Source organism: Amia ocellicauda, chromosome 4 (assembly GCF_036373705.1).
Source record: "Amia ocellicauda isolate fAmiCal2 chromosome 4, fAmiCal2.hap1, whole genome shotgun sequence".
NCBI lineage: Eukaryota > Metazoa > Chordata > Actinopteri > Amiiformes > Amiidae > Amia > Amia ocellicauda.
Window position 1 is genome coordinate 51,291,403 of NC_089853.1, and position 19,324 is coordinate 51,310,726.

At 37.7% G+C, this 19,324-nt stretch overlaps 1 protein-coding gene across 5 annotated transcripts in view; it reads right to left on the bottom strand.

Annotated features, from left to right (window-relative positions):
- Positions 1 to 19,324, bottom strand: part of hnf4a (hepatocyte nuclear factor 4, alpha) — a 43,115-nt gene that overhangs the window by 5,137 nt on the left and 18,654 nt on the right. For 2 of the 5 annotated variants that reach the window (XM_066702703.1, XM_066702702.1), the window contains exons 1-7: positions 11,988 to 12,262; positions 8,659 to 8,833; positions 7,511 to 7,605; positions 5,936 to 6,042; positions 5,254 to 5,409; positions 920 to 1,007; positions 111 to 263 (exon numbers count right to left, since the gene is read on the bottom strand). In XM_066702703.1, coding sequence (XP_066558800.1) covers positions 111 to 263; positions 920 to 1,007; positions 5,254 to 5,409; positions 5,936 to 6,042; positions 7,511 to 7,605; positions 8,659 to 8,833; positions 11,988 to 12,102 — 889 coding nt within the window. In that variant the 5' untranslated portion in view covers positions 12,103 to 12,262. Of the gene's footprint in view, positions 1 to 110; positions 264 to 919; positions 1,008 to 5,253; positions 5,410 to 5,935; positions 6,043 to 7,510; positions 7,606 to 8,658; positions 8,834 to 11,987; positions 12,263 to 12,944; positions 13,026 to 19,324 lie in introns of those variants that run through there. The other 3 variants (XM_066702705.1, XM_066702701.1, XM_066702704.1) reach the window with 3 other exon arrangements.

Here is a 19,324-nt window from a genome sequence, read left to right on the forward strand (position 1 = left end):
CCATCTGCAAGCTAGACATTTTTCATTGAAGCTTGTGGATCAATTGGTCTTGATTTCATGAATGAACTCAACGATTAATTAGTACATATTTTTAATTTCACTTGAAGTACCTGGGTCGAAGAAAACAATGGCCTTCAAGCAGGCGTATTCATTGTCATCTATCTGAAGCTCCTGGAATGGCACAATGAGTTCATCCAGAATCCTCACAGCAACTCGACTCACTTCCAGCTCAGGGCAGTTACGAGGTATAATATGGTCATTTCCTGTAATGAGCCAAAAAATAAGGCTCTAAATTAAGCCATATTGTTTGAATTTCAAATAAGTCCTAAGCTGACATATGACCTTCTATAAAACAATTGTGACCTAAAGGAGAATTGGTAAATTAAAAGCAAACCACTTAACACAGCATTTTACCCATTCTTTGGTCTGGTAGAGCTTGATGTTAAGGAGATGATCTTGTTACTTCCTAAAGTGTCATACAATAAAATAAATCTTTTGAATGAACCTAGCTTAGGCTTTATGAAAGTTTTCCCGATACAGTGATTTTCAAGTTACACATATATTTGGTGAAACCATAAAAAGTAAGATTTTGGAGGGGATTTTGCACAGCATTAAATGTTATCAGTCAAATTATTGTTGGTCTTATTTCCACACCAAATCTGAATTATTACAAACAGCAACAACAACAAAGAAAAGCAAATAAAAACATTGATTTTGTTTGGTTATAAATAAACTAAAGCAAAAAAAAATAAAAAATGGGAATAATATAAAACATTAAATCAGTAAGGAATAACTGACTGGACTATGAGATGAATTTCTATACATAATGTGAATTACATAACTGTACACCTCAGATAATTATAATGCCTGTTATTTCATTATTATGGTTCCCTTGTTATTGGATGCATTTTTCTCTTACCTAATAGCAACAAGTCTTTAAACATCATCGACCTCTTTGCAGCGCCTAAAAGAAGATGCTCACCAGCATGTGCCCGCAGTAAAGCAACCTAAAAGAATGGACACCCATGAGAACATAAGAAAAATTATAAACGAGAGGAGGCCATTCGACCCATCGTGCTCATTTGGTGTACATTAATAACTAAGTTATCCTAGAATCATGTCCCATCTATTATTGAATGTTCCCAAATTGTCGGCTTCAACCACATCGCTGGGAAGTTTGTTCCATATTGTAACAACTCTCTGTGTGAAGAAGTGTCTCCTGTTTTACATCTTGAATGCCTTTAAGCCCAGTTTCCATTTGTGTCCCCGGGTCCATCTGTACCTGAAGATCAGGAAAAGTTCCTCTGGTTTGATGTGGTCAATGCTTTTCTTGATTTTGAAGACTTGAATCAAGTCCCAATGTAGTCTTCTCTGTTTCAGGGTGAAAAGGTTAATTTCCCTCAGTCTCTCCAGCATTCCCTTCAAACCTGGAATAAGTCTGGTTGCTCGCCTCTGAACTGCCTTTAGAGCAGTGATATCTTTCTTGAAGTATGGTGCCTAGAACTGTACACAGTATTCCTTATGAAGTCTAATGAATGCATTATACAATCTTAACATTACTTCCCTTGTTTTACATTCTACACTTTTGACAATATACCCTAGCATTTTGTTTGCCTTTTTTATTGCTTCCCCACGTTGTTTGGAAACTCCTAGGTCTTTCTCATGTGTTACTTCTTCAAGTTCTATTCCTCCCAAAGTGTAATTATAGTAGACATTTTTGTTACCTACATGTAATACCTTGCACTCCACATTTAATGTAATCTGCCAGGTGTCAGACCACAACTGAATATTATCTAAGATCTGCTGAGCCACCTATTTTAATATCATCTGCAAATTTGACAAGTTTGCTAACTATCCCAGAGTCCAGATCATTAATATATATTAGAAAAAACACAGGCCCTAGTACTGATCCCTGTGGTACTCCACTAACAACCTCACTCCAGTTAGAAGCAACTCCTCTAATCAACACCCTCTGTTTCCTATAGCTCAACCAGTTCATAATCCATCTACTTATATTACCCTGAATACCTACAGCTTCCAATTTTAGGATCATTCTTTGGTGTGGAACCTTATCAAAAGTGAATTATATCATATCATATGCTTTCATGTAATCTACAGCTGCAGTTGCATGTTAAAAAAACTAGAATAAATGAGTAATGTCCTGCCTCAGTTTTGTCCCCTTTCTTGTGGATAGGTATGACATTTGCTGTTTTCCAATCAGTTGGCCCTGTTCTAAGTGTCAATTGAAATATTTTATTTAGCAGCCTATAAATAATTTCCCTAATTTATTTAAGTACTTTTGGAAATATACCATGTGGCCCAGGTGATTTGTTTGTTTTTAATTCTGCTAGTCCCATTAGTACCTCCACTTCATTTATCCTGATATACACCAGCCATAACATTATGACCACCTGCCTAATATTGTGTAGGTCCCCCTTTTGCTGCCAAAACAGCCATGACCCGTCGAGGGCATGGACTCCACTAGATCTCTGAAGGTGTGCTGTGGTATCTGGTACCAAGACGTTAGCAGCAGATCCTTTAAATCCTGTAAGTTGCGAGGTGAGGCCTCCGTGAATCGGACTTGTTTGTCCAGCACATCCCACAGATGCTCGATTGGATTGAGATCTGTGGCATTTGGAGGCCAAGTCAACACCTTGAACTCGTGATTCATCAGACCAGGCCACCTATTTCCATTGCTCCATGGTCCAGTTCTGATGCTCGCTTTCGGCACTGGACATGGGTCAGCATGGGCACCATGACTGGTCTACAGCTACGCAGTCCCATACACGACAAACTGTGATGCACTGTGTGTACTGACACCTTTCTATCAGAACCAGCATTAACTTTTTCAGTAATTTGAGCTACAGTAGCTCGTCTGTTGGATCAGACCACACGGGCCAGCCTTTGCTCCCCACGTGCATCAATGAGCCTTGGCCGCCCATGACCCTGTCGCCGGTTCACCGCTTTTCCTTCCTTGGACCACTTTTAATAGGTACTGACCACTGCAGACCGGGAACACCCCACAAGAGCTGCAGTTTTGGAGATGCTCTGACCCAGTCATCTAGCCATCACAATTTGGCCCTTGTCAAAGTTGCTCAGATCCTTACGCTTGCCCATTTTTCCTGCTTCTAACACATCAACTTTGAGGATAAAATGTTCACTTGCTACCTAATATATCCCACCCACTGACAGGTGCCATGATAATGAGATTATCAGTGTTATTCACTTCACCTGTCAGTGGCCATAATGTTATAGCTGATCAGTGTATCTTACAGTTTGACTGGACTGATTGTTAACCTGTGGCATGTTTTGTGTTTTTTCATTTGTAAAAACCTCTGTTCGTTTTCTAAGATACTTCCATTTTTGGCTGTTTCACTTCCTCCTTTATTGACCTCTTGCTTTTATAATATTGAAAAAAGCTCTTTGCATTAGTTTTAGCTCTAAGAGCTATGTTTATTCCTATTTCCTTGCTTTCCTGATCCATCTCTTAACATCTCTTTGCAGTTCTATATATTCTTTGTATTTTGTTTAGTCTCTATCACTTTTGTAGGTGCAGTGGTGAAGTAGGTGAAGTGGTATGTGCCACTCTGCCAAAATCTCAGCGAGATTCTATTAACTTACAAGGACCAGAAACTTTACATCCCACTTGAATTTGCATGAATCTGACATACAGCAGAGATTTTTCAATTTTACCAGAAAATAACAAAAGTAAATCCAAGCAATGTTACTAGTTGAAAAAAACTATAATCCATTTCCCACTAAGAGCAGTTAATCTATCTTTTCTGGTATTAAAAATATTATTTTGAAAGACCAATTTTTTAAATGCACAAATTTAGATATATTATGAATAACAGTGATGTAATGATGAACCTCTTTCGTCACTGAGTAGCACAGGAACGTATTTTGCAAGTAAAATAAAAAAAGGTTGATGGCAGGCTCTACTTTATCTTTGTATGCTAAATATTAAATGTATTTTATAGTTACATTTGTCCAGAACTATAGCAGAGCACTATTAAATAATAATAAATAGGCTTTTACAGTGTATGAATTCCTATTAAGACAGGCTTTTAAAATTGTTTTAATAGCACTTTCCAATGTAAAGCAATAGGGATTTAAATGAATTACTGGATCTATGTAAAGTTCGCTCTTACACAATGGCACATACAAGGAGTTATTTGTGCATCTTACAGACTCAATTTCCACAATAAGAGGATAGGATGTATGTACATACACAGAATGTATGTGTGCATGTGTGTGAGTAAGTGAGTGAGTGTGTGTGTGTGTGTGTGTGTGTGTGTGTGTGTGTGTGTGTGTGTGTGTGTGTGTGTGTTTGTGTGTGTGTGTGTGTGTGTGTGTGTGTGTGTCTGTGTATGTGAGAGTAAGTGAATAAGTGAGTGAGAGGAATTCCTGTACATCCATCTACCTTCATCGTTAATTCACTATCTACAAATCAGTTACCAAGCCCTGTTTTTTAATGTTAATGATTCAAACAGATCGGGGATTACTTTAACTCACACACTTTAACTTGCAAACCAGCTCATCATATTCTGGTGGGAGAAATCAAAATAGATTAACCAAAGTGTACTGTAGAACATGAAAGGGCAGAGTGGTAGCACTAAGCATTTACAATTGTCAGTGTGAATTTGAAAGAAAATTGCAGGGGTGGCGGAAGCCACTGCCTCTTTTGTCCTGATCGCCTCTCCACCGATCCGTGCCTCGATCAGCACCCCCCCCACCCCCGGACCGCAGTTAGTCAGCAACCCCACCCCCCGACCGAAGTGCCCCCTTGTTTGTTTCATCCACTGCCCCCCCGCAAGGCTGTGCACGTCATTGGGTGGAGGATATAAGGTTTGCCTTTTCGTACAAAATCTGATATTGGGTAATTTCCTAAAGATGACTGATCTTTGAATTTGTATTTCTTTCTACAATGCAGGTTAACTATTATGCTTGAAAACCTACATCAAAGAATAGTACAGATTCTCAGTCGAGCCCCCTTGACCAGCTCTACCTACACACTGTTCCCTAGGTCCACCTACTGAGTGTATAATTAGGAGTAAATGGAGTATTCTCACATCCCAAACCAAGATTACTGCAGAAATATAATGGAACAGGCTTCAATAAAGGGTAGTGTTCCACCTCAGATCATTTATGGAATAAAATCAACTGTATTTGACTCATTCACAGTCCCCTACACCATAGCCTCCTCCCTTTCTCGCATTTTCCCCCCACAACATTTGTTACAATGCTTCTCACCTGGTCATCAAGAGGGAGTTCACAGAAGGCTGGAATGTATTTGGCCCACTCCACCAGCACCAGCAGCTGCTGTTTCATGGACTCACATACATCCGTGATGCTGGCTATTTTCTTGGCTCGGATATCACCATTTAGAATTGGCACTGGAGAGGAAATCTGCAATACATTGGGTGCTTTGTTTGCTGCAGTCTACAGTAAGTAAGTACATTTTGTGAAAAAAAACACAAGACCTTGACAGACACAAAAAAGTATGGTGTATGAAAGATGTAGGCAGGAGTCAAAATCTAGCTCTGGCCTGTTATGGGGGATGTTACCAGAATCCTATAGCAGTTGTGGAAACAGAGTGCAGTGTTCCATAAAGATGCCCATGGAAGTTCCCACATTACCATCTAGTGCTTTAGCTCAGTGTCATTGTGTCCAGCTTCACAGATCTTAAGACAAAACACAACTACAATGAACTGCGAAAAAAATATACTATAAGCTTCAAAGGAAAAAGAAGAGAAAAATAACTACACCACATACATTTTTTATAAAATTTACCCAAACTACAGCACATGGAGAAATATGGGGGGAAAATATGTGAAGTAATGCCTCTAAATACCATAACTGAACCAGAACATATTAAGGCAGGAGACAGTTGAAACAATTAAAAAAGCCAGTGTGCCATGAAAAGTTGATGTACCTGCCGTGACAGCACTTCTGCCTGGATGAGTGCATTGATGGAGGGTAAGCTGCTGTCTTCATAACTGGACCGTCTGGTGCTGATTCGATCTCTCTCATTCTGCACCGCTGGGGTTAGAAAAATAAAAATAAAAAGGTTATTCTATTAGAAAGATTGATACTATGTATACATATTTTTTTTATTTCAGGATGATGTGAAGCTTTTACTCTTAACTGCAAGCAATTTATGTGCAAATTGAACACCAAATCACTACAGTGCCCTGACTGATCTACAGTAGTATTTGTTAACTTAATGAAATAAAAAATGTTAAAAGCATTTTCGATTGTTTCATATTCATCAGATCAGAAAAGTCACAATTTTAATTTTTGTAACAAGTATTTGTGAGTTGCTATTTCTCTTGTAAATTATGCTAGTGTCCTAATTTACAAAGGCTGCCCCAGATCACAAAAGCATGCTGATCAAGTGACCAGTCAGCTCTTTGTCATTAATAAAACAAACTTCTGAATGAGCCTAGGTCAAACATTTTACAATAGGTTTCATACTTGTTGAATATTAATCAAAGTAAATAAATGCATGAATACACTAACATGTTTTTCCAGTGTTAGTTACTTTTAAATAGATTGTTTTCCTTTTTTAAGTAAAAATGTTTTGGATTTTATATTGATCTTTTAATGAATGGAAGCCAACTACAAAACAGACCTCAGTACTGAATGCACTGCCCTGATTACTAGCAATAACAGCAGGTTTCGTACATAAAGCAGGGGGATGGGGGAGAATGGCGTTTAGTTGACTTGAAGAAAAAAACAACTCAAGGTCATGGTGTTTATCAGTGTTTAATCCCGTTATGATGTTTCAGAAATGTTTGTTCAGCAGAAATTGGTCAGGGACCTTAATGCGTTTTCTATTGAACATTAACAAAGTGTGATTTGCCTTCCAACACAGCCCAAGTGCTCTTCCAATGATGTTCCTTAGTCTGTCACCACTTACTGCACTGTCACATTATCACTGGCAATTTGACCCTAATCACTGCTGATAATACTGTAACACAGTGATGAGCAGGTCTGGAACTAGGTGAAACTGCTGCATTATTATAACGAGCCCCTGATTGTTTCACAAAGTTGTTTTTAAATGAGATCGGCCATTACTACTGTGTTGGACAAAGCATCCCATATTATATTTGACCCAACCCTCCATTCAAGAATCTTGTTTTTCAGTTAAGTGACTGAAAAGTGTTAGATTTCAATCAATACATGATAAAAGCATCCGAGTTGCCCTTCATTTCAACTGCTGTCACACTAGTAAGTATTTCGGATAGCAGTTACAAGACTCTTTTATTTACTGTGCAACATTATAGATTAATGCATAAAACTTGACTTCTTTAATCTCCTACTTTATCCAGTTTTATGTTACATATCATATAAATCTTGGATGGTATTTTGGCATAAAGGATGTGAAATAGAAGTACTTTTAAGTTTGGATACACTTCATATTTGCAGTGCATAGGTTTTAGTTTAGGAAAGATATTAAGTATTTTTTGACAGCACTCACTTATCATCATCATTATAAACATCTTACCTTCTTTTTTCATGCCTGCCCGAAAGCATTTTTTCAGTCTACAGTATCGACACTGGTTTCGTTTATCTTTGTCCACAATACATTGTCTGCTAAATCTGGAAAGTAAACAAAACAATAAACAAAAAAACGTTTCACACTAAAACTGTAAAATCTGTCTGAGGTAATCATGAAGCCTTTATTAAAAAAAATGTTTAAACAAACAAAAAAAAAGAATAAAATCATAATTGAGGACGACAATGAGAATAGTCATTGATCTCCAGATATCTTACAATATAACAATGTCTTCATACATTCTAATATACATTGCCACAGTTATTATACACATTTGCTTTTTGATGTTATGGATACAACACATACTAGTCCCAATATATAATTAATACTTATTTGAAAGAAGTATTAATGGAATGAAGTATGAAGGGTACGAAATGGTATTTTTATATTTAATCAGCTTTAACATTTTTTGTTGGCATATACATACGGAATAATTCAATGATGTGTGTTTCTATTGAATATGCTCAACATTTCTATACCTGTAATTTAGAAGCTATTAAAGCAATTCAGCCTCAGGCGATTGTGCAAACTGAATAACTGTCAGGGTTCCAGTGAACTGTTGCATAAATTCATCCCTAATTTAGGACTTTTTTTTTAATGGAAAAGGGTTATTAAAGCCATTGCATAATTTGTTAGTACCAAGACTGTGTGTATGGGGTGTGTGGGGGAGTGGTATTTCTGACAACAGGGAAATGCATTGTGAGGGTGCAGCAGCTAGTAAAGAGTTGGTAACTGTTTGTTTACAAAGAAGTCCCCATTTTTGTGAACTAGTAAGAGGGGCCCCACTGGATTTGGTTTTCCCCATTGATAAACAGCATGCTGTAGACCATCAGCTACTTAGGCAAAATATTGCAAACAGTGTCTTAGTAATGTAGACAGAATCTTCATTGCAGGGGTGAAGGCCCTATGGCAGGAATCTTTAATAATTGAAAAGCACCCAGAATCAGACTATTAGGTGGTTGATCACAGTGCAAAAATGTAGTTTAAATGTATAATCTGATGGATTTAATGTTCTGCCTTAAGTATGTACAGCCTTAAGTGGATATGGGCATCCAATGAAAGGTGTTTGAATAGGGATTACCCATGCTGCTCCTCACCTGCACGAGTACATGTGGTTCTTCCGGACACTCCGTCGAAAAAAGCCCTTGCACCCATCACAGCTGGAAGCCCCGTAGTGTTTGCCCGTGGCCCTGTCCCCACAGATAGCACACAGGGTGCCAGCTCCCAAGTGGCTGGAAGCATTCATGTTGGCACTTTCTGCAGGGGAGGAATCTGAAGAAACACAGTGAGAGAGAGCGTCACTCGTCAGTTCATCATGCCATCTAGCTTGAATACCACATACCAAGAATACAGCTTGAAAAATTGCATGTGGGCAATTCCAGGCAAAATCTTCCAAAAGGGTACTCGAGTCAGATCTCACACAACCTAGCAACTTGAATTCTTCTTAATGAGACAAAACCTCCTTATTCCTATATAAAAGTATACAAATGAACACTTGTTGATACCATAGTTGTAGGAGAGTAGTTTGCCAAATTGTTCATTTACAGCCGAGCATTGGTTTTCACATCACAAAGTGAGGCCTCTAAATGAGTCAAAATCCAAGAACAAGATGACCTTAAAGAAATGTGTCAAAGGTAGTCTGCGATCTCTCAGGATAAAATTGGTTGTGACACCTGCTGCATGTATTAAGGTCAGTACATGTTTTCATAACTGACATATTGGAACAATTAATTGTTTGCCCAGTATGCTCACCAGGCCATTAATTGTGAATTAACTGAAGAACCACTAGTTTTTTTGTGGGAAAACCAACCAGAAATAGAAAATGCAATAATTAACATTCCAAATTAAAAGCTATTCATTCTCAAAAACAGGCCTTTTTTTACAGTAATTAGCCAGAATATATGAAAATATACTGCCCTCTTAGGCCATAAATGCACATTTTTTTCAATTCATAAACAATTTACTATGTATCGCATCATCCTATTGAAATACTGCTGCAAGGAATAAAACACATGACATTTTACTTTTCTAGAAGCTTAATTACAATTAATTAGTTGCCTTTATTAGTTGCCTGATTAGTTGAATCATTTACTTTCCTTCTTGAATCTCAGAACCTACATGTATTTGTTTCCTGTTGCATAACTCAGAAAGTATTGCTTTACCACTCAACTAACCAGGTCAACTTAATATCAGCTATTATTCTTAAACAAGGACCATCATCATTTGATAACACTATTATCCAGTGTTTCACACATTGTCGGTTTAAACACCTATGGATGTCAAATCTAGTTAGGAGGCTATCATAGCAAAGAGAATTCCAGGAATTAAGAAAAACTTCAATTTATACCTCTTTTTTTTTGCTCAAACTAAACTCCCAATGTTCAATTTGGGTGATGGGAATGTTATATAATGAAAATATACGAGAGGATCTATTGATGGATTTATTTCAACAGGAGCCTCTATGGTTCTGGGTAATGGCTTTCAAAATGTGAAAACAAGACTCAGTATCAAGCAAGATAATGATGAAATATAGCAATTATAGAAACATTATATATTCAAATAAATTGTATGAACCAAAGTTTGGATATAGATAGGGGGGTATCAATTAATTTCCCCCATGCCAAGTTAATTCAAATCCAACCCTGTTAACTAATAAACTAATGTTTAAAAGGATATTTTTCTACTCCATGCCTTATTCTACTGATGTAGACTTCCCAGCGATTTTATGAGCAAATGTGGACAGAGTACACAGCCTGAAACATTCACAGCTGGACAGTCCTGCGCCTTTGATTGCTAGTTTGTTTTTCTAACTACTTATCCAATTATTTACACATTTAACTGCAATATCCATCATACAGGCTGTAGATGATTTAGAGCATTAAAACTGTACAAATGTGTAAAATGTGCTCTGTGTTTACCCCAATGAAGCTACACTGCCACTTGCTAGACTTACCTAAAATCTGACACAAAACCCCTTGAAAATCACTGGTGAAATAATAATAATAATTTAAATTGTGTTTGTTATGTTTGTAAGTCACCCTGGTTAATGTTGTCTGCTAATAAATAAATAAATAAATAAATAAATAAATAATAATAATAATAATAATAATAATAAGTAAAAAAAGAAATAACACTCTGATATTAGTACAGACAACCTTAAGATAAATACATACAATTTAAAAAGTGTTTTGTTTTTCAATAAAGCTACATTAAACTATTAAGCTATGCATTAAACACTCAGTACGACATTCTTTATTCCAGTTTGACTTCATCTGATAACAGCCTCTCAGTTTGATGACAATGGTTAAAATAAGCCACATTGTATTCAAGCAGATAAAAGTGAAGAATTTGAGTACATTTTCAAGTCATAATCTCTTTAATTGATTAATAAAAGGGGAGGAGGGGTAATATTACTGACAAACTGGTGGCACATACTCCAAGACAGATAAAATGAAGGCAAAATATCAGATAGAGGTTAATTAATGACCCTTGTAGTCAGAGGATTATTTGCTTTGTTTAATGAGGTCCAGTTATCAATGGAGCCCAGCAAAATGTGGGTTGTAAGCTGTACTATATCTTGACCCACAGTGTTTTGTGATTACATTAGTAGTGATTATGTTGCTGTAATAATATGATAAGCATGACTGTGCAAAGAAGCAGTAACAATAATAAAAACAACAAAAGAAACAATAACCACACCATTTACTTAAGGAGATCAAATTGTTCAGATTACACTTGCGCTATAGAAGTATCAGAGTGTGGAGGTGAGAAGGGGATGTGCAATTAAATATGGTCAACGTTTAAATTTGAAATAACAGGCAATACCTATAACTTGGGCATGCATATCAAATGTAGTAATGAACCCATAGCTAGCTTAAACTGCCATTAGGAGCCACAGATATATACCAGACATGGAAAACATGGACATTTTGCCTGTAGAGATACCACTGTTATAACCCTTCTTTGGATGTCATTAGAGACTTCAAGAGTACTTCACAGATGAGCCAGTGGTGTACAGGTTGTGATACAGTAAAGTTCTGCTATGACTCGTAAACAAGCATCTGTGGGAACTACTGAAAACCCATCTGAAACTAAGACAATGGACTATTAAGTTTGGATGATATCCACAACCAAAACAACAACTCATGGACGTAACTGCAAAGCCCAGGTTTACTGAAAATTCCAACCGCTCCGATCCACAATAACCCCTCCTGATTTCCCAGAAACATTCAATGACTCACACAACTTCTGCAGAATGTTTGGCACATTGAATTTGCGCCAGACAAGAGATTAACGAGAACCTATATATCACTCTGGGTGTTTTGTTATGGAACCAATCAGGACTTAACAAGAAGCAATCTGAACATCAAGAGCAGGACAAACCAGCAGCACCACCACCACCACCAACAAAAACAACAAATCTCACCTGTTCCCATTGCCAGCACTTGCATATTTTCAAACTCCAAAGTGGTGTAGGCTGGGTCTAAAGCTTCACTGTAATCTGCCATATCCATGTCTAACAGTGCTTTGGACAGACGCATTATCAGCTCCACAAAACCTCTGGGAAATCTCTGCTTTGAAGGATATGTTGCCCCCCCCTCCACCTCCTCCCACCAAGCTAGTCCACCAATGCCACAGACACCTTGCTCTGTGCAGATGAGAAAAGTACCCTGCTCTGGGGAAGCCTAGGTCCCAGTGGTGACTGACAAATTTGGGCCTCCTCCCAGGTCTTTACTCTGCAGAGGTGCAGGGGTTGGGAAATTAATGTTTAGCCAGCAAACCTCTGGCGTATCAGCTTGTTTTTCAAGAGATAGCAGCACAGAGATTTTTTTTTTTTCAAGTGTTTATTGTTTTAAAGATATCTACTCTTGCTGATATCAGCTACTGCAGGTTTAATATTTGGAAAGCTCAGCTGAGATCGTTGTCGAGGGGCAATGCAGTGCTCACGCACATCTTGAGATTGATCGTGGGTGGAACTGTTTTGGGACTTCAAATTCACTTTTTGCATGTCATAACCCCCCCTCCCCACCTCACTATTTCAGAAGTCTTGGACTATTTCAAGGATTTGCTTTCACTAGCAGCTTTCCTGGACAGAGACAATGTATATCCAGATTTTAAAAATTAGATGCCATGGCAAGATCTTCAGAAGGTTACAGAAGGAAAAATGAGAAAGGCAGGACAGAGAGGGAGAAAGAGAAACTCTGCTAAATTTAAATACCTGGTAAACATTTTGTACACATATTCAGTCAGGCTCAAGATAAAGCAATATCTGACCATATTGCTCTGTTAATATATTGAGAAACTTCCAAAGGCAATGGAAGTGTTACACTGTAACGATGAAAATAATACTTGTGATGCCACATACTGAGTACTGTTACCTTACTTGTTTTGAGTCGATTTGCATTGCAGACAAGAGGAATCTAGACGTGTACTTCTTCCAGCTTAGTCAGCGAGCATTTTACAAGAGTCTACTGTAACATCTGAAATAGATCAAGCTGCTGAGCTGAGCCTCTCTCAAGTTCAAATTGTAATGCAACTGATCTCCCTTTCACAATGTGTAAAACATCCAACCAATGAATCAGAGCTGTAATGACTAAAGCCATACTAGAATCCTATACCTGGGTAGAACTCTGCTAGGTTTTGACATAGCAGTTATCAGCTGGGTACATGCTTCCTTACTATAGTTTCAATAAGTGGGTTTGATCTGCATTTTCTGAAGGAAGTACACAGTGTACAGTACCTTTGGTCTGACTCTACCCAGGTGAGTGCTGGCTGACTCACTCCTGAGATAGGTTGCTCTTGACATAGGTCAACCCACTTTCTCCCCCTGCAAGTTGCTTTCACACCAATGAAAATCAAAACCCTGGGTTGCTAAAAAGTGGGTAATAATCCGGGCTGGTATGCTAGCGTGGCTTAAGATCTTTAAATATTTTCATTACAACTTGTGAAATGCAGCTCTGGCATTAGCATTAGCATTGTGACATAAAAACATGAAAGCCCCCGTCAGTTAGATTAATAGATTAATGAGTGAGTGAGATTAATAGCCACAATCCAGATAAATTACAAGAGACTGCACAAAACTGAACATAACTTTTTTACTGAAAGGATACTTTCATGTTACATGAAACATGTCAGTTAAAGTCCTGGCAAAATATAGGGTACTCACACTGACACAGTAGTGGAGCATAATCAGAAATCAGAAAGTAGAATATCAGGACTAGTTTATCAGAAAGCTCATACACATGTAAACACACTGACTGACAGGTGATACATTGAGGGACAGCTGCAGAAGTATCTACTAATTATTTTTTTTTTGAAAAATACATTTCAGAAAGCAATTAATCACTTAGCAAGAAGACTGCACACTTAGTAATTTTTTGTTTGATTGTCCTTCCCAATCTGGCACAACCTGACAACTAATACATAGAATATCACCTTACAATTTATTTCACTGTAACTTTTTATTTGTTTATAATAAAATCAATTGGATAAAACTATAGGCATGTTTACACTGCCATTTCTGATCCGGATCAAATGCATCGGGAGCATTTGATCCTGCTCAGAAATGGCAGTGTACACGCTCAGTGATCGGATCAAACATTCCTCTCAGGGAAATGGTACAGATCCAGAACAAATGCATTAGTAGCATTTGATGCTGGCAGTGTGGAAACTTGACCAGCTCAAGTTCCGGCATGCACTGTGGCAAAAATAAAATGAAAAAATCCTTACATTTCTCTTTTCCAAAACAATGTAGTATTTTGCTAGGATTTCACCTTCAAACTTTTACAATTAATTTCAGAATACCGATGCATAAAGCTTCCAAATAAATCTGGTTAAAGACTTATTTTTAACCAGATGTCAGACCCACTTATTAGTGCAGAAGCCAATACTCTAACAGATTTTAGTATTTGCATAGACTGACCAAGTTTGTATAATATAGCTACGGTGATGAATATTGGCCAATCTGCACCAATAAGTGGGCCTCACATCTGTTGCTATTTGCACTGTAATCTATCACTAACCCCGTATTCTATATTTGTGATCAATTGTAGATAACCAGATAAAAAAGAGGGTAATCTTTAATTCAAAACATGTTGGTCTCTCATGAATACTTAAAAAAAAAATACCTGAAATCAGAAATGATGGAAAATGCATTTTGGAAATAATAAAAGCCCTCAGTGTATGAGCTGAAATTGGCCCAGCAAACAAAAGAGTATTTTTTATTAGGGAAAGTGACTGTACAAAGCTACAAGAGGTCAATGATCTTCAGCACACAAGCATCTGAGGGCTGTAAAATCTGCCTGTTGAAATTCATAACCTCCAATTGTAAGGCTCAGATAAACTTTATAAAGAAAATGCAAATGTACTATGTTATACTGAAATCACACCTAAATGTTTATTGAAGTATCCTACAAATAAGATTAGTGATCATCTTTTCTTTCCTCTTCCTTCTTCATATATATGAATTGTGTCTGAACATATTATAAACAGTATAAAACTAAAATATTGCTAACCCCCTCCCCTTTCACCATTCATCTATTGTGGGGCTCTGGTATGTTTCTGCATAGTGTATGTGGTCTTAACAAGCTACTTGAGAAGGGCAATGAATTCAATAGTAGTATTTTGATCCATTGAAGTAACATAAAACAATCTGGGCAAAATACATTGCCTATACAGTTCACTGCAGGGTTAAATGCGAGTCTGCATGCAAATACACTGTCACAGTATTTAGCTATGCAGATTAATCCAAGATAACCGAGAGCACAGAAATAAACAGGTTTACAGCATATGTGCACTGAAGTTTTGGTGGGATACTGTGAGCATACATTTGCATACACTCTATTGTCACTATATTCTAGTATTCACAACCTAAGAGGCTGTATTTTATATGAGTCTGCAAAATTAAAGTGATAGCTAGACTGTACTTTTCTGAAGTCCAAAATTATTTTAAAAAGCTTCTAACTTATGTGATATTTTAAAAGTAGATTAAAAGATTTGAAAAGTTTCCAGTTGAATGAGATTAAATAAAGACAGGATGTGTCAACTTTGAATGGTCACTTCATTGATTTACATATGCAACATCTAATGTATTATTGATGATTTATTATCTGATTTATTAATCTAAATGAGTAAATACTATGTAATACAATGTATCACAGTGTTATACATATCAATGGTGTATTGCTTGAAATTGATTCACTGTTTGTTAAAAGTGATCTGAGAAGGTAAAAAAAATACATAAATACATAAATAAATAGAGACAACAATAGAATGTTTTACTTGACAGATCCAGGGATTCTCGTAATGGGGGGCAAAAGAACAGCACAGTAACTACAGTACACAGTGAAAACTGTGAAAGCAAAAAAGGTTAACAGAGGTCTATCTTTTCAACATCTTATATCACCGAATTTTGCAATTATAACTATAAAATCTCTGCTGCTGATCCAGCCTTTTATGAAACTCCACCAAGATATCCATGTTTGCACAAGTATATTTTTCACCAGCGTTGGTATCAGCACGGAGAGCCAAGAATGTGGCGCAAGGAAATAGGATGAATATAGGAGCCCTGACTGCACATATCTTATCTGTGCTCTCAATAACTCCCCTATCGCTGTTCTCATCTCATTTTTTCCATGAACCCTTAAGAAGTGCAATATACAGGTCTATAAAATGTAATCTGCAAGGTTAAGATGTTTTTTTTTTCCTTCATCCTCCATCAAGCTAAACTATTAAGGGATAACATGTTGATAACTACTTGCAAATCATTTGGAATGAGGCATACATAAAAGGAATATCACTCCTAAGAACACTTCAATCCTTTAAATTTTTTGGTTTGTTCTTTGTTTATTTAAATTATGGGTTTATACCCCTTCTATTTAGAGTGCATTTGCTGGTTAGCCTGTCAGACTGCAGCAATCAGCATCCATACAAATGACACCTTTCTTGTGCACTGATTGTTACTATGAACAAAAACTGTAATGTTTACATTGCAAAACCAAAACACAGACATGGCCTGTCTGAATTTCCTTTGCCTTGGGTTGACGCAGAGATGTATTGTGCTGGGGCCCCTACCTTACTTAAATGTCACCCAAGCCATATCTGTCACAGGTGTGAATTGCAAGCAAAAACTTCACCCACTAACACCACATCCTCGAGACTGGCCAACCTAATTCCATCCTATTGGGACCAATTCATGGTAAACCCACCCAAGGCTGAAGATACACAGCGATGAAACCTGGGTGTCATCTGTGATCATAATCTATCCTTTGAATCACACATTCAGTGTCGAGATCTTCCTTCCTCCAGTTTAGAAACATTGCTAGACTAAGACAATTCCTCTCGTTACAGGACACTGAGAAATTGATACACACATTTGTTACATCTAGATTGGATTACTGTAATGCCATTCTGTCAGGCAGCACAAACAGAGCTATTTCTGCACTTCAGTTAGTCCAAAATGCTGCTGCAAGAATTCTAACTAAAACGAAAAAACATGAACACATCACTACAGTATTGGCTTCTCTTCACTGGCTGCCTGTGCGCTACAGGATAGACTTTAAAGTTCTCTTATTAACATTTAAAGCACTTAAGGGACTGGCCCCTCCTTACTTAAAAGATCTCCTTATCGAATACACTCCAGGTCGGCCACAGAGATCACAGGAAGCCGGTTACATAGTGCTGCCTAAAATACACAAGAAAACTGCAGGTGGTAGAGCATTCAGTTATAGGGCACCGAAGCTGTGGAACGATCTTCCAGCAAATGTAAGAGATGCCCCCTCTGTCTTAGCCTTTAAATCACGTCTGAAGACTCATCTGTTTAGTCTCTGTTTTTCTAGCCCATAGTGCTGCCGGTGTGCCATGGACATGCAATTGCACAACTGTCTTTGGAAATGTCCTGCACTGTATGACCAGTATCTGAGCACAACTGTCTTCTTGTCTTCCAGCAACAGCCCACTCTGAGGGTCCAACGAGGCACCTCATCTCCCAGCATGGAAGTCTGATGAGGCACAACCCACCCCAGAGGCACCTCACCACGGAGGGTCAACGGGGCATCCACACCCAAGGTCTGACGAGCCATTGCAACCCAAAGTCTGTTGATGGTCCAACCCCCCCACCCCCTATGGCCAGCGAGAGGCCTCCTCCAGAGGGAAGAGCACAGCCAGCAGCACCGATAAAGAACTTTCTGATCTCCTTGATGCTGTAATAACCATACTGCCTGGAGGGGAGGCAACCATTAGGCCTAGGCCCTAAGCCATGGACCCCCAGAGATTAATTTTCTCTTACATGCCATCCATAGGAGTTTTTTTGTTTTTCTCTCCTCCATGCCTACATGGTTTATTTACTTAAATGTTCACTCCCTTTATTCTAGATCATGTAAAATGTGTATAGGTCTATATTTTATGTATTGTATTTATGTATTTTTTTTTTTCTGTACATTTGTTGTATGTTTACCAGTCTGTAAAGCGCTCTGTGGCTACCCTGCGAAGGGCGCTATACAAATAAAAATTGATTGATTGATTGATTGATTGATTGATTAGCTGGAGTTGAATAGCTTCAGGCTGTCTGACCAATGTAGAGAAACCGTTGTACATCAGGGTGTTTATCGTGGTCATTTACAGAACAAAGTGGATAAACATCAGTGGTTCCCAGTCCTGGTCCTGGGGACCCAGTGTACTGCTGGGTTTTGATCCACCCTCAATTAACTAAAACCATAATTGAACTAATAATCTTCTTTATTTGACTTTTTCAATATAAATTAGTAAAAGTTGGAGAATTTGGGTAGTCATATACTTTTATTATTTGGTTTATATATATACAAGATACATACTCAATTTAGAGTCAGCTGCTCACAAGAATTCAGATTGGAGTCTCATTTCTACACCGGATATAGAAAGAATTAAGAAAAAATAAAAAGCAAACAAAAACATAAAATGTAAAATGCAGAATACAGCTTTGGGGTGGTTGCATTCCCAACTGTAGATATAATTACCCTTACTTTCCGTATTTGCTGAAAAGGATTGCTGATTTTGCTAGATTTGTACTTATACATATATAATGCATCATTAAACCCAGTGCTTTCTCTACCAGTGGTTTAATCAGTAGGCCTGGAGCTCCCACGTTACTGCAGTGTGTTAAACTGCTCTCCTTTGACCTGGAAAATGTCAGTCCATTCCCACGCTATTGTGCTGTGCCTCACTGTACTGTGCTAAAAGTGTGAGTGTCTTGTCATTCTAATGAGCAAATTAAGGGTTCACTGCCCACTGCTGGAGTGTACGGGACTCAAGTAGCCAACTCAGTTCATTTAACATGTAATTATTATTTTAATACACCCACTGAAATATCACTAGTACTGTACCACACCATATTGTTTTAGTTTTTTAACTGGAAGGTACATCTACCACAGCTTCTGTCTACACATAATCCCAGTGCCAAAATCATGATTTTCCTTCATTATTTGGTATTAAATGACACAATATGCTACCTGCAAGTATCAATGGCCTTGTGTCCTGACAATGAGTTCTGAAGCACAATCCTTTGAATTTATGTTTGTTTGTTTAAAAAGAGGGCTATCAGTTTTTATAAAATGTTTATGTTACATCAAAATAATATAACTTGTAATAGCCTATTAAGAAAGCATAACATGATGTTCCAACATTGGAAAAAAGGGCCCAAAAAAAATATGAATTTAAGTTAGACAGAGACAGACAGATAGATCAGTACGTGGATAGACAGGTAACACATGTAGGTGGATATTTTCCTTTT